The sequence below is a fragment of the Triticum aestivum genome, chromosome 2B (genome assembly GCF_018294505.1).
Source record: "Triticum aestivum cultivar Chinese Spring chromosome 2B, IWGSC CS RefSeq v2.1, whole genome shotgun sequence".
NCBI classification, from domain to species: domain Eukaryota; kingdom Viridiplantae; phylum Streptophyta; class Magnoliopsida; order Poales; family Poaceae; genus Triticum; species Triticum aestivum.
This window is the reverse complement of record NC_057798.1, coordinates 4,192,834-4,205,907: the sequence shown is the minus strand read 5'-3', so window position 1 is coordinate 4,205,907 and position 13,074 is coordinate 4,192,834. Positions and strand designations below refer to the sequence as shown.

At 48.6% G+C, this 13,074-nt stretch overlaps 1 protein-coding gene across 1 annotated transcript in view; it reads right to left on the bottom strand.

The window, feature by feature from the left end:
* The window catches only part of LOC123047648 (uncharacterized), a 155,925-nt gene extending 148,517 nt beyond the window's left edge, over positions 1-7,408 (bottom strand). The window contains exons 1-3 of the mRNA XM_044471228.1: positions 7,074-7,408; positions 6,248-6,322; positions 5,927-5,969 (exon numbers count right to left, since the gene is read on the bottom strand). Coding sequence (XP_044327163.1) covers positions 5,927-5,969; positions 6,248-6,322; positions 7,074-7,408 — 453 coding nt within the window. The remainder of the gene's footprint in view (positions 1-5,926; positions 5,970-6,247; positions 6,323-7,073) is intronic.
* Positions 7,409-13,074: the final 5,666 nt, after the last annotated feature.

Here is a 13,074-nt window from a genome sequence, read left to right as displayed (position 1 = left end):
TTTTAAATTTGAAATTTGTTCATAGTAGATCAATTCAATGAACATTCCGTTCAACAGGGAAACAGTAGATCAATTCAATTGAGTACGGAATTTTTGGTAATAAAAATATTTTCCTGTAAAGTTTCAATTGAAAGGGAATAGAGGGACGGGCTAATTTCTTTTTCTGTTTAAATTTAGCTATTCATTTTGGTTGAAAGTGCTAGTTCATTTTGGTTGAAAGTGGAATTTCCCACCCATAACTATCCCTGAAAAACCACTGGCCCAGAAAGGGAATGGGCCGGGAATACAGGCCTAAAGGAATCAATGAGTGTAAAGGAATAGGGGCCAGGGACGGTTCTGGGCCAACGTTGGGCCAAACTCACGAAAAGGGAATAGGCTGCGATCGGGATCGATCGAAAAAAGGGAATAGGCTGCGATCGGGAGGCGGCTGGAATTGTCGTTACGCTGTCCGATCCAGCCGGTCGGCGACCGCGCGGTTTGGGACGCGCGCGCGCGCGTTAGCCACGCCCGTCCTCCTCCTAGCTTGCTACGGATGCCAACCTACATATCCTGCTCAGTCCTGTCAAGTGATGTCGACACCTCTAGCTAGCTTTGCTTCTAGGCTTCCAAAGTGTCTCAGTCCTGTGAACGATCACAATCAGCCAATGCATCTTTCTGTTCCGATTCCAATTCCAATCGGTGAGAGTAATCAACTTTCCCAACCACTACCTCTACCTTTGTTTGTTCGTTTTCTCCCACCCAAGTTTATTGCACACTCACTCCGCAGCAGCGCGCGGCAGCAGGTCCTCACAGATCGGCCAAGCTCCCAAACCCCAGTAGACAGGCACCCATCTCCAACTTTCTACAGGAGCATGGTTTTCTTTCTTTTCTCTTTTGTCAAACAAAGCATGTCTATTTGATCAAATTTTGAAACACAGCGCATTGAATTAGTATCTCCAGTTTAGTACTCCACCCGTCCCGAATTAGTTGTCCGCGTCTAGACAAATCTAAGACAACTAATTTGGAGGGGAGATAATATAAAATTAGTATCTCCAGCGTATTCAATCAAGGTTTTTCTTTTTTCTTTTTTTGCGTTTGAGCGTAGTCAATCAAGTTGTTGCAGCCTTGCAGGAAATATTTCCAAGGGGGCCACGCTGTGGCTGCAGCATTGTCGAAATATCAAGGCCAGGTCTAAATAGTTCAGATCTACTTCATTTTGATCACATATGGAGAGATTGTGCTTTCTGTAACTAACTAACTAACGACTTCCAGACTGTCTACTACAACAAGTTGTGCCCGACTCCGGCGATGGAGGGGCGATGACGGCGGCGCACCTTCGGCTCGCTTCAGTGCTGGTAGTCGTCGCTAGGTGGTCTACGGGTCTAGATGTAATTTCTATTATTTCTGGTATTCGTCGTATGCCATGATTGAAAATGAATAGATCGGAATTTTTCTCGCAAAAAAAACTAACAAGCAACTCAACCGTGCAGGCCATAATGACAGGCAAGCAAGCGAAGATTGTCATTTGCTTAAGCAGTCCCAAATACCAAAAGAGGCAGTCGACAGCCTTTTTTTTATATACCCAAAGCCTGGCAGACATCTCCTTCTCAGGAACAATCAGACAGCATCTTGTGAAGAAATGGACACTTGTCATGCTGTTAACTGAAGAAATCGACACCCAGCAGTAGATTGGCGCCAAACCAGGCTAGCTCATCGTCGACCATCCGATCTTCATCTAACGGCAACATACTGCTCCGCCCAGAGATACGACACCCTTTATCGCGCGTCCAAAGACTGGAGCTCATCTTCATGTATTTAGGGTAAACCCCAACTGCCGTGTCCTGACTGGACTAAAGGTGTATCCTTAATTGGCTACTTGGTGTAATCTGCACGTGATTTAGTTTTCTCAACTAAGACTAGTTGGGTCTTGTCACTCATTTGGTGCTGCTACTTGGGTACCTAACCTGCGTGTTGGTGAAATAAATGGCCAGCTTGTGTTCTTCTCAGCACAAGAAAGAATGCTGAGCCTTGACCAGAAATCCTATTCCTTGTGTGCCTGCTTACTGGAGCACACGGCGTCCATCATGACCAAGTTAAGGCAGTGAAGTTCCAAGATGCCATCATCACCAGAGACAGAAGGAGAGGAGCAACCCAAGATGCTCTTCAAATGATGAGCTGCTTCTTCACCATCAACTGCATGTAGGATCTTGTGTCCCAGACATGGTAGCACCTTTCGTTCTAGTTACACTGAACGTGCTCTGTTATTTACTCAGATTGCCAGCTCTAACTAGCTAAGATAAGTGGGCTGGAGCTATATGTCACGAGATCCTTGACCAATTGCTCAACCTCACAACCAATGTGTGTTGTGAACGTGCAGTACTGCTCACTGTCGGGAGGAAAAAACCTTCCAGTTCATGTTCCTACCTTCATTGCCGCTGTGCATCTCTGCTGCACATTCATGTTCGTGTGGGCGTCAGTGTGTGCGCCTCATGTGTGCAAAAAAAAAAGAACCGTTGTTGCTTGATCACCACAAAAAAAAAACAGAGCTTGATTAGTTTCAAAGGTTGGCTGGAGATTTCTTTCTTTGCAAAAGTCCAGAGAAATTTATAGCTAAAACTATACTAGTATGTGGTTTATCAGACGCAGAGTTTGGAATTTACCTGATGATGAATACGAGTTGCAGTACACTGGGCCTGACTGCCTTCCAATTCCTCCATTGCTGCTAAGCCAAAATCAAATCTCAAATGTCCTCAACATGGAACCTTGATATGAAAGGAAAGAACCCTGCATTTGAGCAGCCAGGCTGGCTCAAGCTCAAGGGCACTGTTGATGCCGGTTTTATAGCGGGCGAGTGCGGGTGCCGTGACGCGCGACCACCATGGACAGACAGAAGAAGCTCTATCATGCGGTTACATCAGCTTTGACATGTTGTGGTTAAGTTGTACCTGCTGGATAAACATCAACTAAGCTTTACTGAGGGGCCAATGGCCAGTACATATACAGATGTGGTAAAGTGCAAAAAAGCCCCTTATACAATGGGGATGTACACAATGAACTATACACATCTAACACCCCCCCTCAAACTCATGGTGGATCAACAACACTGAGTTTGGAGAGGAAAAACCCATGCTGCGCTCGAGTCTGTGCCTTCGTGAAGAAGTCAGCCAACTGTAACTCAGAGGGCACATAGTGAAGAGCGAGAGTCTGATCCTGCACAGCAGCACGCACAAAGTGGGCATCCACAGCGATGTGCTTGGTGAGCTCATGCTTCACCGGGTCACGCGCAATACTGATAGCACCGGTACTGTCGGATAGTAGAGGAGTTGAGGTAGTAGCAGACACACCAAAATCCTCAAGTAACCACCGTAACCAGATCACCTCAGCCGTCAACATAGCCATGGCTCGCAACTCAGCCTCTGTACTCGAGCGAGAAACTGCAGTCTGCTTCTTTGTCTTCCAGGCAATAAGAGAGCCACCAAGAAAGACACAGTAAGCAGACAGTGATCGTCGATCAGAGGGATCACTAGCCCAGGTAGCATCAGAGTAGGCCTGGAGCTCAAGAGAGCTGGAGCGGGGAAAGAAAAGGCGCTGAGAGATCGTGCCACGAAGATATCGTAGAACACGGAGGAGGTGACTATAGTGGACAGAGGTGGGGGCGGAAACAAACTAACTCAGGATGTGGACAGGATAGGAGATGTCAGGACGCGTAACAGCAAGATAGACAAGACTACCAACGAGATAGCGATAGCGAGTGGGATTAGGAAGCGGGTCACCATCAGAGGCACGAAGCTGAACGTTGAGCTCCATAGGAGTCACAACAGTGCGCTCATCTTCGAGAGCAGCGCGAGCAAGAAGATCCTGAATATATTTTTTTGGGAGATGTAGAAGCCATCAGAGGTCGATGAGATCTCAATCCCAAGAAAATAGCGAAGTGGACCAAGACCAGTCATGAGAAACTGGTCGTGAAGGCGAGCCTTAACAAAGGCAATGTACTCAGAGTCGTCATCAGTGATGATCATGTCATCAACATAGAGAAGGAGAAGAGTCCGACCCCGAGAATACGTGTGAACAAACAACGCGGGATCATGATCACTGGGCAAGAAACCAACGGCAGTCACCACAGAGGCAAAGCGCTCAAACCAGGTGCGAGGGGCCTGTTTAAGACCATAGAGGGAGCGCCGAAGCCTACATACCAGACCATCAGGGGCATAGTACCCCGGTGGTGGCTGCATATAGACCTCCTCACGCAACTCGCCATTGAGAAAGGCGTTCTGGACATCAAGTTGAGAGATAGACCAATGACGAACAGAAGCCACAGCAAGGAGAGTGCGGACAGTGGTCATGTGGGCCACAGGAGCAAAGGTCTCATCATAATCGCGTCCCTGCTCCTGTTGAAAACCACGGGCCACAAGACGAGCTTTGTAGCGCTCAAGAGATCCATTAGAGCGACTCTTAATCTTGTAGACCCACTTGCAGGTGATGGGACGAGCACCGGAAGGGAGAGGAACCAAATCTCATGTGCCGGAGCGCTCAAGGGCAGCAAGCTCTTCGGCCATCGCCAGTTGCCATTCAGGCTGAGTCATGGCAGTCCCATAGGAAGTGGGCTCAACAAGAATAGAGAGACCGTACCGATCAGGAGAGTAGCGATCAGGCGGGGGGCGAGGCCGAGCACGGAGATTATGAACCGGGGGAGGCTTGAAAGGAGGGGCACCAGAGGTGGAAGGCGCATCAGGAGAAGCATCCTCAGAACGAGGGCGACGGGCATAGTGTAGAGGAAACGGGGAGAGAGGTTGGCGAACGGGAGAGGATGGTGGAGATGTGGAGGAGGAGGATGGGGAAGAGGGTGTCGGTGGTGAAGAAGAAGAAATGAGAGGTGTAGGTGGAGGAAGTGAAGCATGAGGCACATAGCGGGGTGTATCGGGGAGAAGAAGAAAGGAAATATCATCCACAGAGAAGCTCGAGGAAGAAGGACGGGGGTAGTAAGAGCGAGACTCATCAAAAGTTACATCACGCGAGATGCGCAAACGACGACCAACAGGATCCCAACAGCGATAGCCCTTGTGCTCATCACTGTAACCAAGAAAAACACACTCAACCGACTGAGCAGTCAGTTTGGTGCATTCTCGGGGGGCAAGGAGAACATAACACACGCATCCAAACATACGAAGAGATGAGTAGTCAGGAGAGCGACCAGTGAGACACTCCATAGGAATACAACCCTGCAGAGCAGTGGATGGCTGAATGTTGATGAGATAGGTGGATGTGGAAACAGCCTCAGCCCAAAAATGGGGTGGAAGGGAAGCAGCAATCATCAGCGCACGAGGCGTCTCAAGCAAATGACGATGCTTTCGTTTTGCAACGCCATTCTGAGTATGAGCACCAGGGCATGAGAATTGGGCAAGAGTACCCTGTTCCGCGAGAAAACCACGTAACAGCCGAGAGATATACTCTCCAGCGGAGTCAGCACGAAAAGTATGGATGGGCGTGGCAAACTGGGTGTGAACCATGGCAGCAAAACGTTTGTATATAGGGAGAACCTCGCTACGAGATTTCATGAAGTAGAGCCAAGTGTAGCGAGAGAAATCATCAATAAACAAAACATAGTAGCGATGACCACCTTTCGAATCAAAGGGAGCAGGACCCCAGACATCAGAATGAACTAAGTCAAAAGGGCGCTGAGATACAGACTCACTGGTAGGATAAGGTAATTGAGTCTGTTTGCCAAATCTGCAACCATTACAATGTAAGGAGACATCTCCAGATACAGACCCTAAGAGGCCCTGACGAACTAAAGAAGATAAGCGAGAGCCACAGATGTGGCCAAGGCGATGATGCCACTGCTGGAAGGACGCAGACGAAGAGGCAGCAAGAGCATGAGAGCTGGCAGAAGTGGTGGCAGCGGAAGGAACACAAAGCCAGTCAACCTCCAAAAGGCCCGCTGACTCACGGTGCCGGGGGCCAGCACCAACCAAAGTCTTGGTGCGACAATCCTGAATGGAGCAAGAGTTGGTATCAAGAATGACACGATAACCAGAATCAGTAAGTTGGGCAGCGAAAAAAAGATTCATGGTGAGGCGAGGAACATGAGAAACACTCGGAACAGAAAAAGATGGAGTGGAAAGAATACCACGACTAGCAACATGAAGAGATGTGCCATCGGCAGTAAGAACATTAACAGGCGAATCAAGAGGTCGGAGAGAAGACAACACAGAAGAATCAGAGGACATATGAAAGGAGGCTCCAAAATTCAGGACCCACGAAGATGTACCTGACTGTGTAGATGCCGGTGGTGGTGAGAGCGGGGATGCAGTCACAGCAGTAGCAGAAGGAGTCGACGAGGAGCCTGAGGAAGTAAGAAGACGCTTGAGGCGACTAATGTCATGATCAGTGAGTGACGGAGTTGAGGAAGACACAGGAGTCCCACCGGAGGAGGAGTGCCTCTGGTCACGCTTCTTCTGGCGACAATCAGACTCTGGGTGACCGGACCGGGAGCAATAACCACAGACGGTGTCACGGCACGAGGTGCCCTTCTCAGCATATGGAGGACGACTCACCCCCCTGGAGGAGTGGGCAGGAGCGGCGGAGCAGTGGGGCGAGCAGACGACACAGGAGCTCGGGCGGCCAATACTGACGGAACCAGAAGCAACCCAGCAGAGCTAAGGCGGGTCTCCTCAGCACGAAGCTCGGCAAGGACCTCCGAGATGGGAACACGACCACGAGCAAGCAGGTGCGCCCGTCGAGGCTCAAACTCAGACCGGAGATGAGATAAGAACTCATGAACCCTCTGAAACTCCAGATCAGACCGAGTAGTCTGACAGCAACGGCAGGTTCCACAAACAACTGTCCGAAGAGAGTCAAGCTGGCGCCAGATGGCAGAGCACTGTGAATAGAACTCATCAACAGAGGAATCACCTTGCTGGAGTGCATGCTCCTGACGCACCACAGAGAGATAGAGAGCATCACCAGAGGGCTGATAGCGCTGACAGAGGTAAGACCACATCGCTGCAACTGTGCCAAGTCCCATGAACTCCGAAGCAAACTGAGGGAGGACACTCGCAGTGAGAACAACAACAGCTCGAGCATCATCATTGCACCATTGAGTATAAGCAGACAGGTCATCACGGTACACAGAAAGAGCATCTGAATAAGCGGATACCTGCTGATCATAGGCATCAACCACAGCATCATCTAGGACCTTGGCCGCATCCCGGTTAGCCTGAGAATCATCAGCAGCAAGGACCGGCGGCACGGGTGGAATTGGTGCCACTGGCGCAACAGGACATGGCGGACAGGGGACCTCGCCAGAGAGAACACCCCACAGAAGAAGTCCACGCATATGAATGCGCATGAAGCCCACGAACTCAACATAATTGGTGCCATCAAAGATCACCGAGCACCGAGGAACAGCCACATAGCCAGACGAAGACATGCTGATGTGCTGCTGCTGCCCGTTTTTTGTTGTTGTTGAACTCAGGAGGCCCGAACTCAGGAGGCTCACGAAGAGGAAGTCAACGAGCGGGGGTCGGGAGCGAAAACGCAAACCTCACAAGGCGAGGCACAACTGCGGAGGTCGAGAGGCAGGAGCGACGCCCGGCGGGCCCGAGCTACGTGGCCCGTCCGCGTGCACGCAGGGGGAGCCGGACCAGCGGCTCGAGCAGCCAACAGCCGCGCACGCTCGCACCCTGCGCGTAGGGAAGCAGCTGCTTCCACAGCGGAAGCAGCAGCAGGCGCCCCGAGCGAAGCCGCCAAGCGGAGCAGAGACGGGGCAAGGGGCAACCCGGTAGGTCAAAGGAGCCAGCGAGGAGGACCGGGGCGTCCGGATCCGCGGCGAGGAGAGCCGGGATGGACGGATCCGCGGCGAGGAGAGCCGAATCTGGCAGTGGGGCATCCGGATTCGCGGCGAGGAGAGCCGGGATGGACGGATCCGCAGCGAGGAGAGCCGAATCTGGCAGTGGATAAATCGGGAGAGGAGCTAGCACAGAGTTGCAGCGTGCGGGAGAGAGGGAAACCTAACATTTGATACCATGTTGGATAAACAGCAACTAAGCTTTACTGAGGGGCCAATGGCCAGTACATATACAGATATGGTAAAGTGCAGAAAAGCCTCTTATACAATGGGGATGTACACAATGAACTATACACATCTAACAGTACCATCGTCGTAGACTCGTAGCTTTAGGTAACATGAAACTCCATGGGACCGGCGTTATAATGCATAGAAACGTGGTGCCCCAGTGTTGCACCTTAACAGAGAAGTTACAACTTGTCCTTAGTGTCCGGGACATCCAGCGGCTAGGGTCATGTCGTGTGGTCGCAGAAGTGCAATGTCAAGACCTCCTGCATTGCATCTTACTAATAGTGATCTAAACGCTCTTATATTTTTTTACGTTGCCCATCTTAACAAAGAAGGTGCCACGTGGACCTAATGTTTGTGGCATGCAACACCGCAGGCTATGGTGTTTTTGGTCACATAGGTGCATCGTCGGGAGATTTGGCATTGCATACATGGGGTCTTGGCAGCACTTGTTTGGGCATTCAAATAATCCACAGAAAAATAATTCAAATAATTCACACAATAATCCATACATCACTATTTCATCTAGCGTACACCAAGTGCATGCTGACTTCATCAAATTAGTTCACAAAACACAATAATAATAGGCCTCGAAAATACAACTTTGAACACCGGAAACTATTCCCATCAGGTTACTGAAAAATGTTATTCTAAATTTTTTGAATTGGAACCGTTTTAGGCATTGACATGGTGTTCATAAATATTACTGTGAGCACTAGTTCTATCGAATATATGGCACCACTATAGACATATTCAAAATTTCAAATCAGCACGGAAAGATTTTTTGAATATTCAGTATTACAAACATTTGAATTTTAAAAAATATGTATGTTTAATACAGTGAAATTAACAAAAAATCGTGTTTTCAAAACTTGGGTACTCGAACAGATTGCATTGTTATTTTAAGGTTTACAATATGATTGATATCCCAGAATTTTCTATGTTACGATCACCTGCAACACCGCATGATCAAGTGTAAGTGGAAAATTCTTAATTGATCTAGTACGGATATTATTTTTTGGATGAAGATAGATTACCATGTGTTTAAATTAGTTGTTTTTAATTATTTTTCTTTGAGCGAAATGCATAGTGACACGGGTTGTGTGCAAATAGAGAAAAATAGTAGGGTTTTTCTGAGACATCGAGAAAAAAAAAAGCATATGGGCCAAGGCGGTCAGGCCCATGTACCTGGCGGCCGTGCAACAATTCATCATTCCTTCTTCCCCTGCTCTATTCGTGGCGACTAGCGAGTAAGAGTTAAACGGCAGATGATGTCGGTGCCGGCGAGGGGAGGAACGGCGTGTGTCATCTTCCAGGCCGGCCTCGCCTCCGCCTCCGCCTCCTTCTCGCTGGAACAGGAACGGGAACTGGAAGCAAGCCGCCGGGTCATGTCAGGTCAGCTCTCATCCACCTACCCGCCATGTGCTAAGTGTTCACATTTTTTAAAACATGGTTTTATGCTAAAACCAGAAAGGCCTACTAAAAGCAAAGTAAACCGTTTCGGTACATAAATATATCGCAAATGCGAACTGTCTTGACGGTCCTATAACACAATGGCTGAATGTGGATACCTCTCCTATATGAGAAGCATAGGAGCGCCAATGTAATGCTCTCTGCATCAATTTGCTGATGTTTCGAATAGGCAAGCCCCTGATTGTTTTTTTTTCACTGGTAGGGACCTCAGAACTGCCACTATTGTTAAAAAAATATATTTGAATAGGCGAGACCCTCTCCTATAGGCCTTTTTCACTGATCTGACCTTCTCAGAAAATCTTAGAACAAAATGAACTCTTTCAAAAACTATTTCACAATCTGACCCTTTTCAGAAATGCCACAGACCGTGGCGTTGCTGCACTATACAGAAACGCCAACCTAGCTCGCGTTGCTGGCCTGGTCGAGACACTACGTGGCAGGGCAGAAACGCCACAGCGTGCGGCATTGCCTGGAAACGCCAAGCCCCTTGGCGTTGCTGCCCAAGTGCCAAACGCCAATGCTAGTGGCGTTTCACTAGCTTACTCAGATTTGCCAATTATTTATAAAGGGAGCAACGCGGGCTAGTTCGGCATTTCTAAATAGAGAAGAAATGCCACAACATGTGGCGTTATCAAAAGGGTCAAATCATGAAATAGTTTTCGATGGAGTTCATTTTGTGCTAAGATTTGCTGAGAAGGTCAAAACAGTGAAAAAGGCCTCTCCTATAGTGGCAGCTTTTTTCTATAATATAGTTACGGTGGGGGAGGGTGCCTAGAACCAGAGGCAGGAGGTAGATTACTGGACTTTTTTTTACCGCAAATATACTTTATTTCTCAAATAATAGACATGTCATTTACAAGCAGATGAGAAATAAAATCAGGGATCTCATCATCCAAAGAACTAGAGGATCTAGTAGTAAAAGAGTTCTTTGCTAATTCATCTGCCACCTGATTGGCCTCTCTATATCAATGTTTCAAGGATATGGAGGCAAAGTCCATCATAAGTTGTTTACACTCTGTGATAATAGCTACCTCTGGGCCTAAATAATCATCAACTTGGTTCACCGAGTCCACCGCGAAGGAACGATCTGATTCAATTTCTATGTTGTTGCATCCAATGTGAGTTGCCAAGTACAGCCCGTTTTTGATGGCAGTTAGCTCAGCTGGAGTCAACTCCACTGATGTTTGGAACAAACCAACTTGCTGCAGCAATAAAATCACCCCGGTCGTCCCGAGCTACAGCACCACAAGCACCTGAAAGTGTTTCATATTGAAAGGAAGCATCAACATTTATCTTGACTATCCCATGTCCTGGTTTCCTCCACATGTGGTCATTCTTCCTTATTGGACCTTTGGGTATAGTTGACCTGAGGTAATTTGTCGCCAAAACCTTGATGACTAGTGCAGTTTTTTCCGGCGTTTGGACTTTTACTCCCTTTACTATCTGTCGACGCTACCACCATATATACCATGGTAGATTAATGGACTTGACACAATGGTAGCCACCAGAACTAAGGTAGAAAGTTGAATGTTAAAGAATAGATGGAGTGGTTGGATTTTTGCTTATCAAAGTTGACAGAGTTTTTTTTTTAAATTGTCAAATACTAAGCTATTCTGGGTCAATATCCCTAGCTTACGAAGCTTTGGCCAGCTTGTGCTACGGGGACAATATGGGTCAAATTATTTTGGGCTCCGGCTTGTAGCTAGGAACTTGTTCTAGTGATGATATACACATTGATCGGAAATTCGTATTCCATGGTCGTTGCTTGCAATCATAGCCTTTTTCTCAGAAACACGCACCCTACCGACGCGTTAGGATGGGCTGGGCAGTGAACGACAGAAGAGTGGTTTTCTGCGGGAGTTTGTACTGGGATATTTTCCTACAATTTTCCTTGGGTTCTTTTTGTTTCCGGTTTTCCTTTTTTGTTTCCTTTTTCCTCCTGATGGTGCGAATTATTTACTGATGTTGTCTGGGCCATGTGGAATGCCAGAAACGGAGCTACATTTGAGAAAAAAGATGACTAAATTCCCCTTTGAGGTTCTTTTCTGCTTGAGCTTCACTGATGTCTTGGACATATATCCAGAAGCAACCCACAAATTTTCTCCCGCATCCGTTCGCGGACAGGGGTGACTAATCCGCGGACACGGACTCGGGAGGCCGCCATCTAACCGTAGCCGCATACATCCGGCCTTCCTCATTATTTAAGTCTGCATTAACCTTTTAAGTAATAAAGCGCCCCTTTTCGAATAATTTAAGTCTGCACGATCAAATAGCCGCATACATATGGTACAGACATTCAAATAGCCGCGTGCAACAGTAGTTCAAATTTAAAAAAATTTAAATATTAGATCCCGACATTGTTTTCCCCTTTAACCGTTCACTGATACTCAATCGGATCTTCCTTCAGCTGCTCGTGAGTGGGTCGATGTCAAATTTGTCACATTTCTAATAAACTATTCACATGTCTTGTTATAGAGTACACACAAGACGCACTGTAAAGAGGAACGGAGGGGTATTATTTAACTAGCACCTACAAATGGATGCACTCGTTTTTTGAAAAACAAAATCCAGAGGGAATGCAAGGCACTAGTGTTAATTGTTTTTCTTCTGTGGATACTAGTGGCCTTTTTCTTTCTTTCTTTTTTGAGTTCTGAAGATACTACTAGAGGTGTATCTTTTTCTGTGGATACTAGTGGCCCTTCAGCAGTCACAGCACCGGAGCCAACCCATTCCTCCCTCCTCTGCTCTGCTCTGCTCCCGACCTCAGACGGCGGCAACGGCGAGGAGACGCCCAACGGCGGGCAACGACGAAGGCGCCCCGTCTTCCAGTCCTCCGTCCGGCATGGTCACCTCCGCCGCCCTCTCCTCCGTGGAGTGTTCAAACTTCATACTACTCTTTATCACCAGTTAGCATGATCATGATGTAGCTTCTGTTGGTCAAACTGCAGAAGGTCTACAATGCCGTTGAACAGTTGAGGGCAACGAAAGGAACACGGTTTTTCGAATAAGCATGGAGGTATGCAAGGACTGGTGTCAGCCTGGACGGCACGAGCGGGCTTTCCGGCCCGCTCGTGGCCCGTTTAGGACCGGCCCGTACGGTCCAGGCCCGACAGAAAAACTAGCCGGTCCGAGCCCAGAAAAGGAGACCGAAATTTTTTCGGTCCGGTCCGGTCTTTATCCGGGCTGACCGAGCGGACCGCAGGCGGCAAGGCCCATCAAGTGTACAGATCAAGACATCGAGGCCCACCCCGAGCCGAGCGACCCCCTCCCCTCGTTCCATTCCGCCCTGGCTCGATTCCTTCTGCGTTCTGCCCCCTCCAGCGCCTCCTCCTCTGTTCCTCTATCCCTAACCCTAACCCAGGCGACGGCGCCGTTGCCCGCGGCTCTCCCTTCACCGACGGCGCCATCTGGTCCGAGTCCTTGCTGGAGGAGCACGTGTACGTCGGGGAGGCAGCAAGGCCAGCACGCCGTCGGTCCGTCCTTCCCTGGTTCCTCACCGAGCGCCACGAAGAGGAAAAGGTAGCCTCCTGAGATCTCTGTTCTTAAGT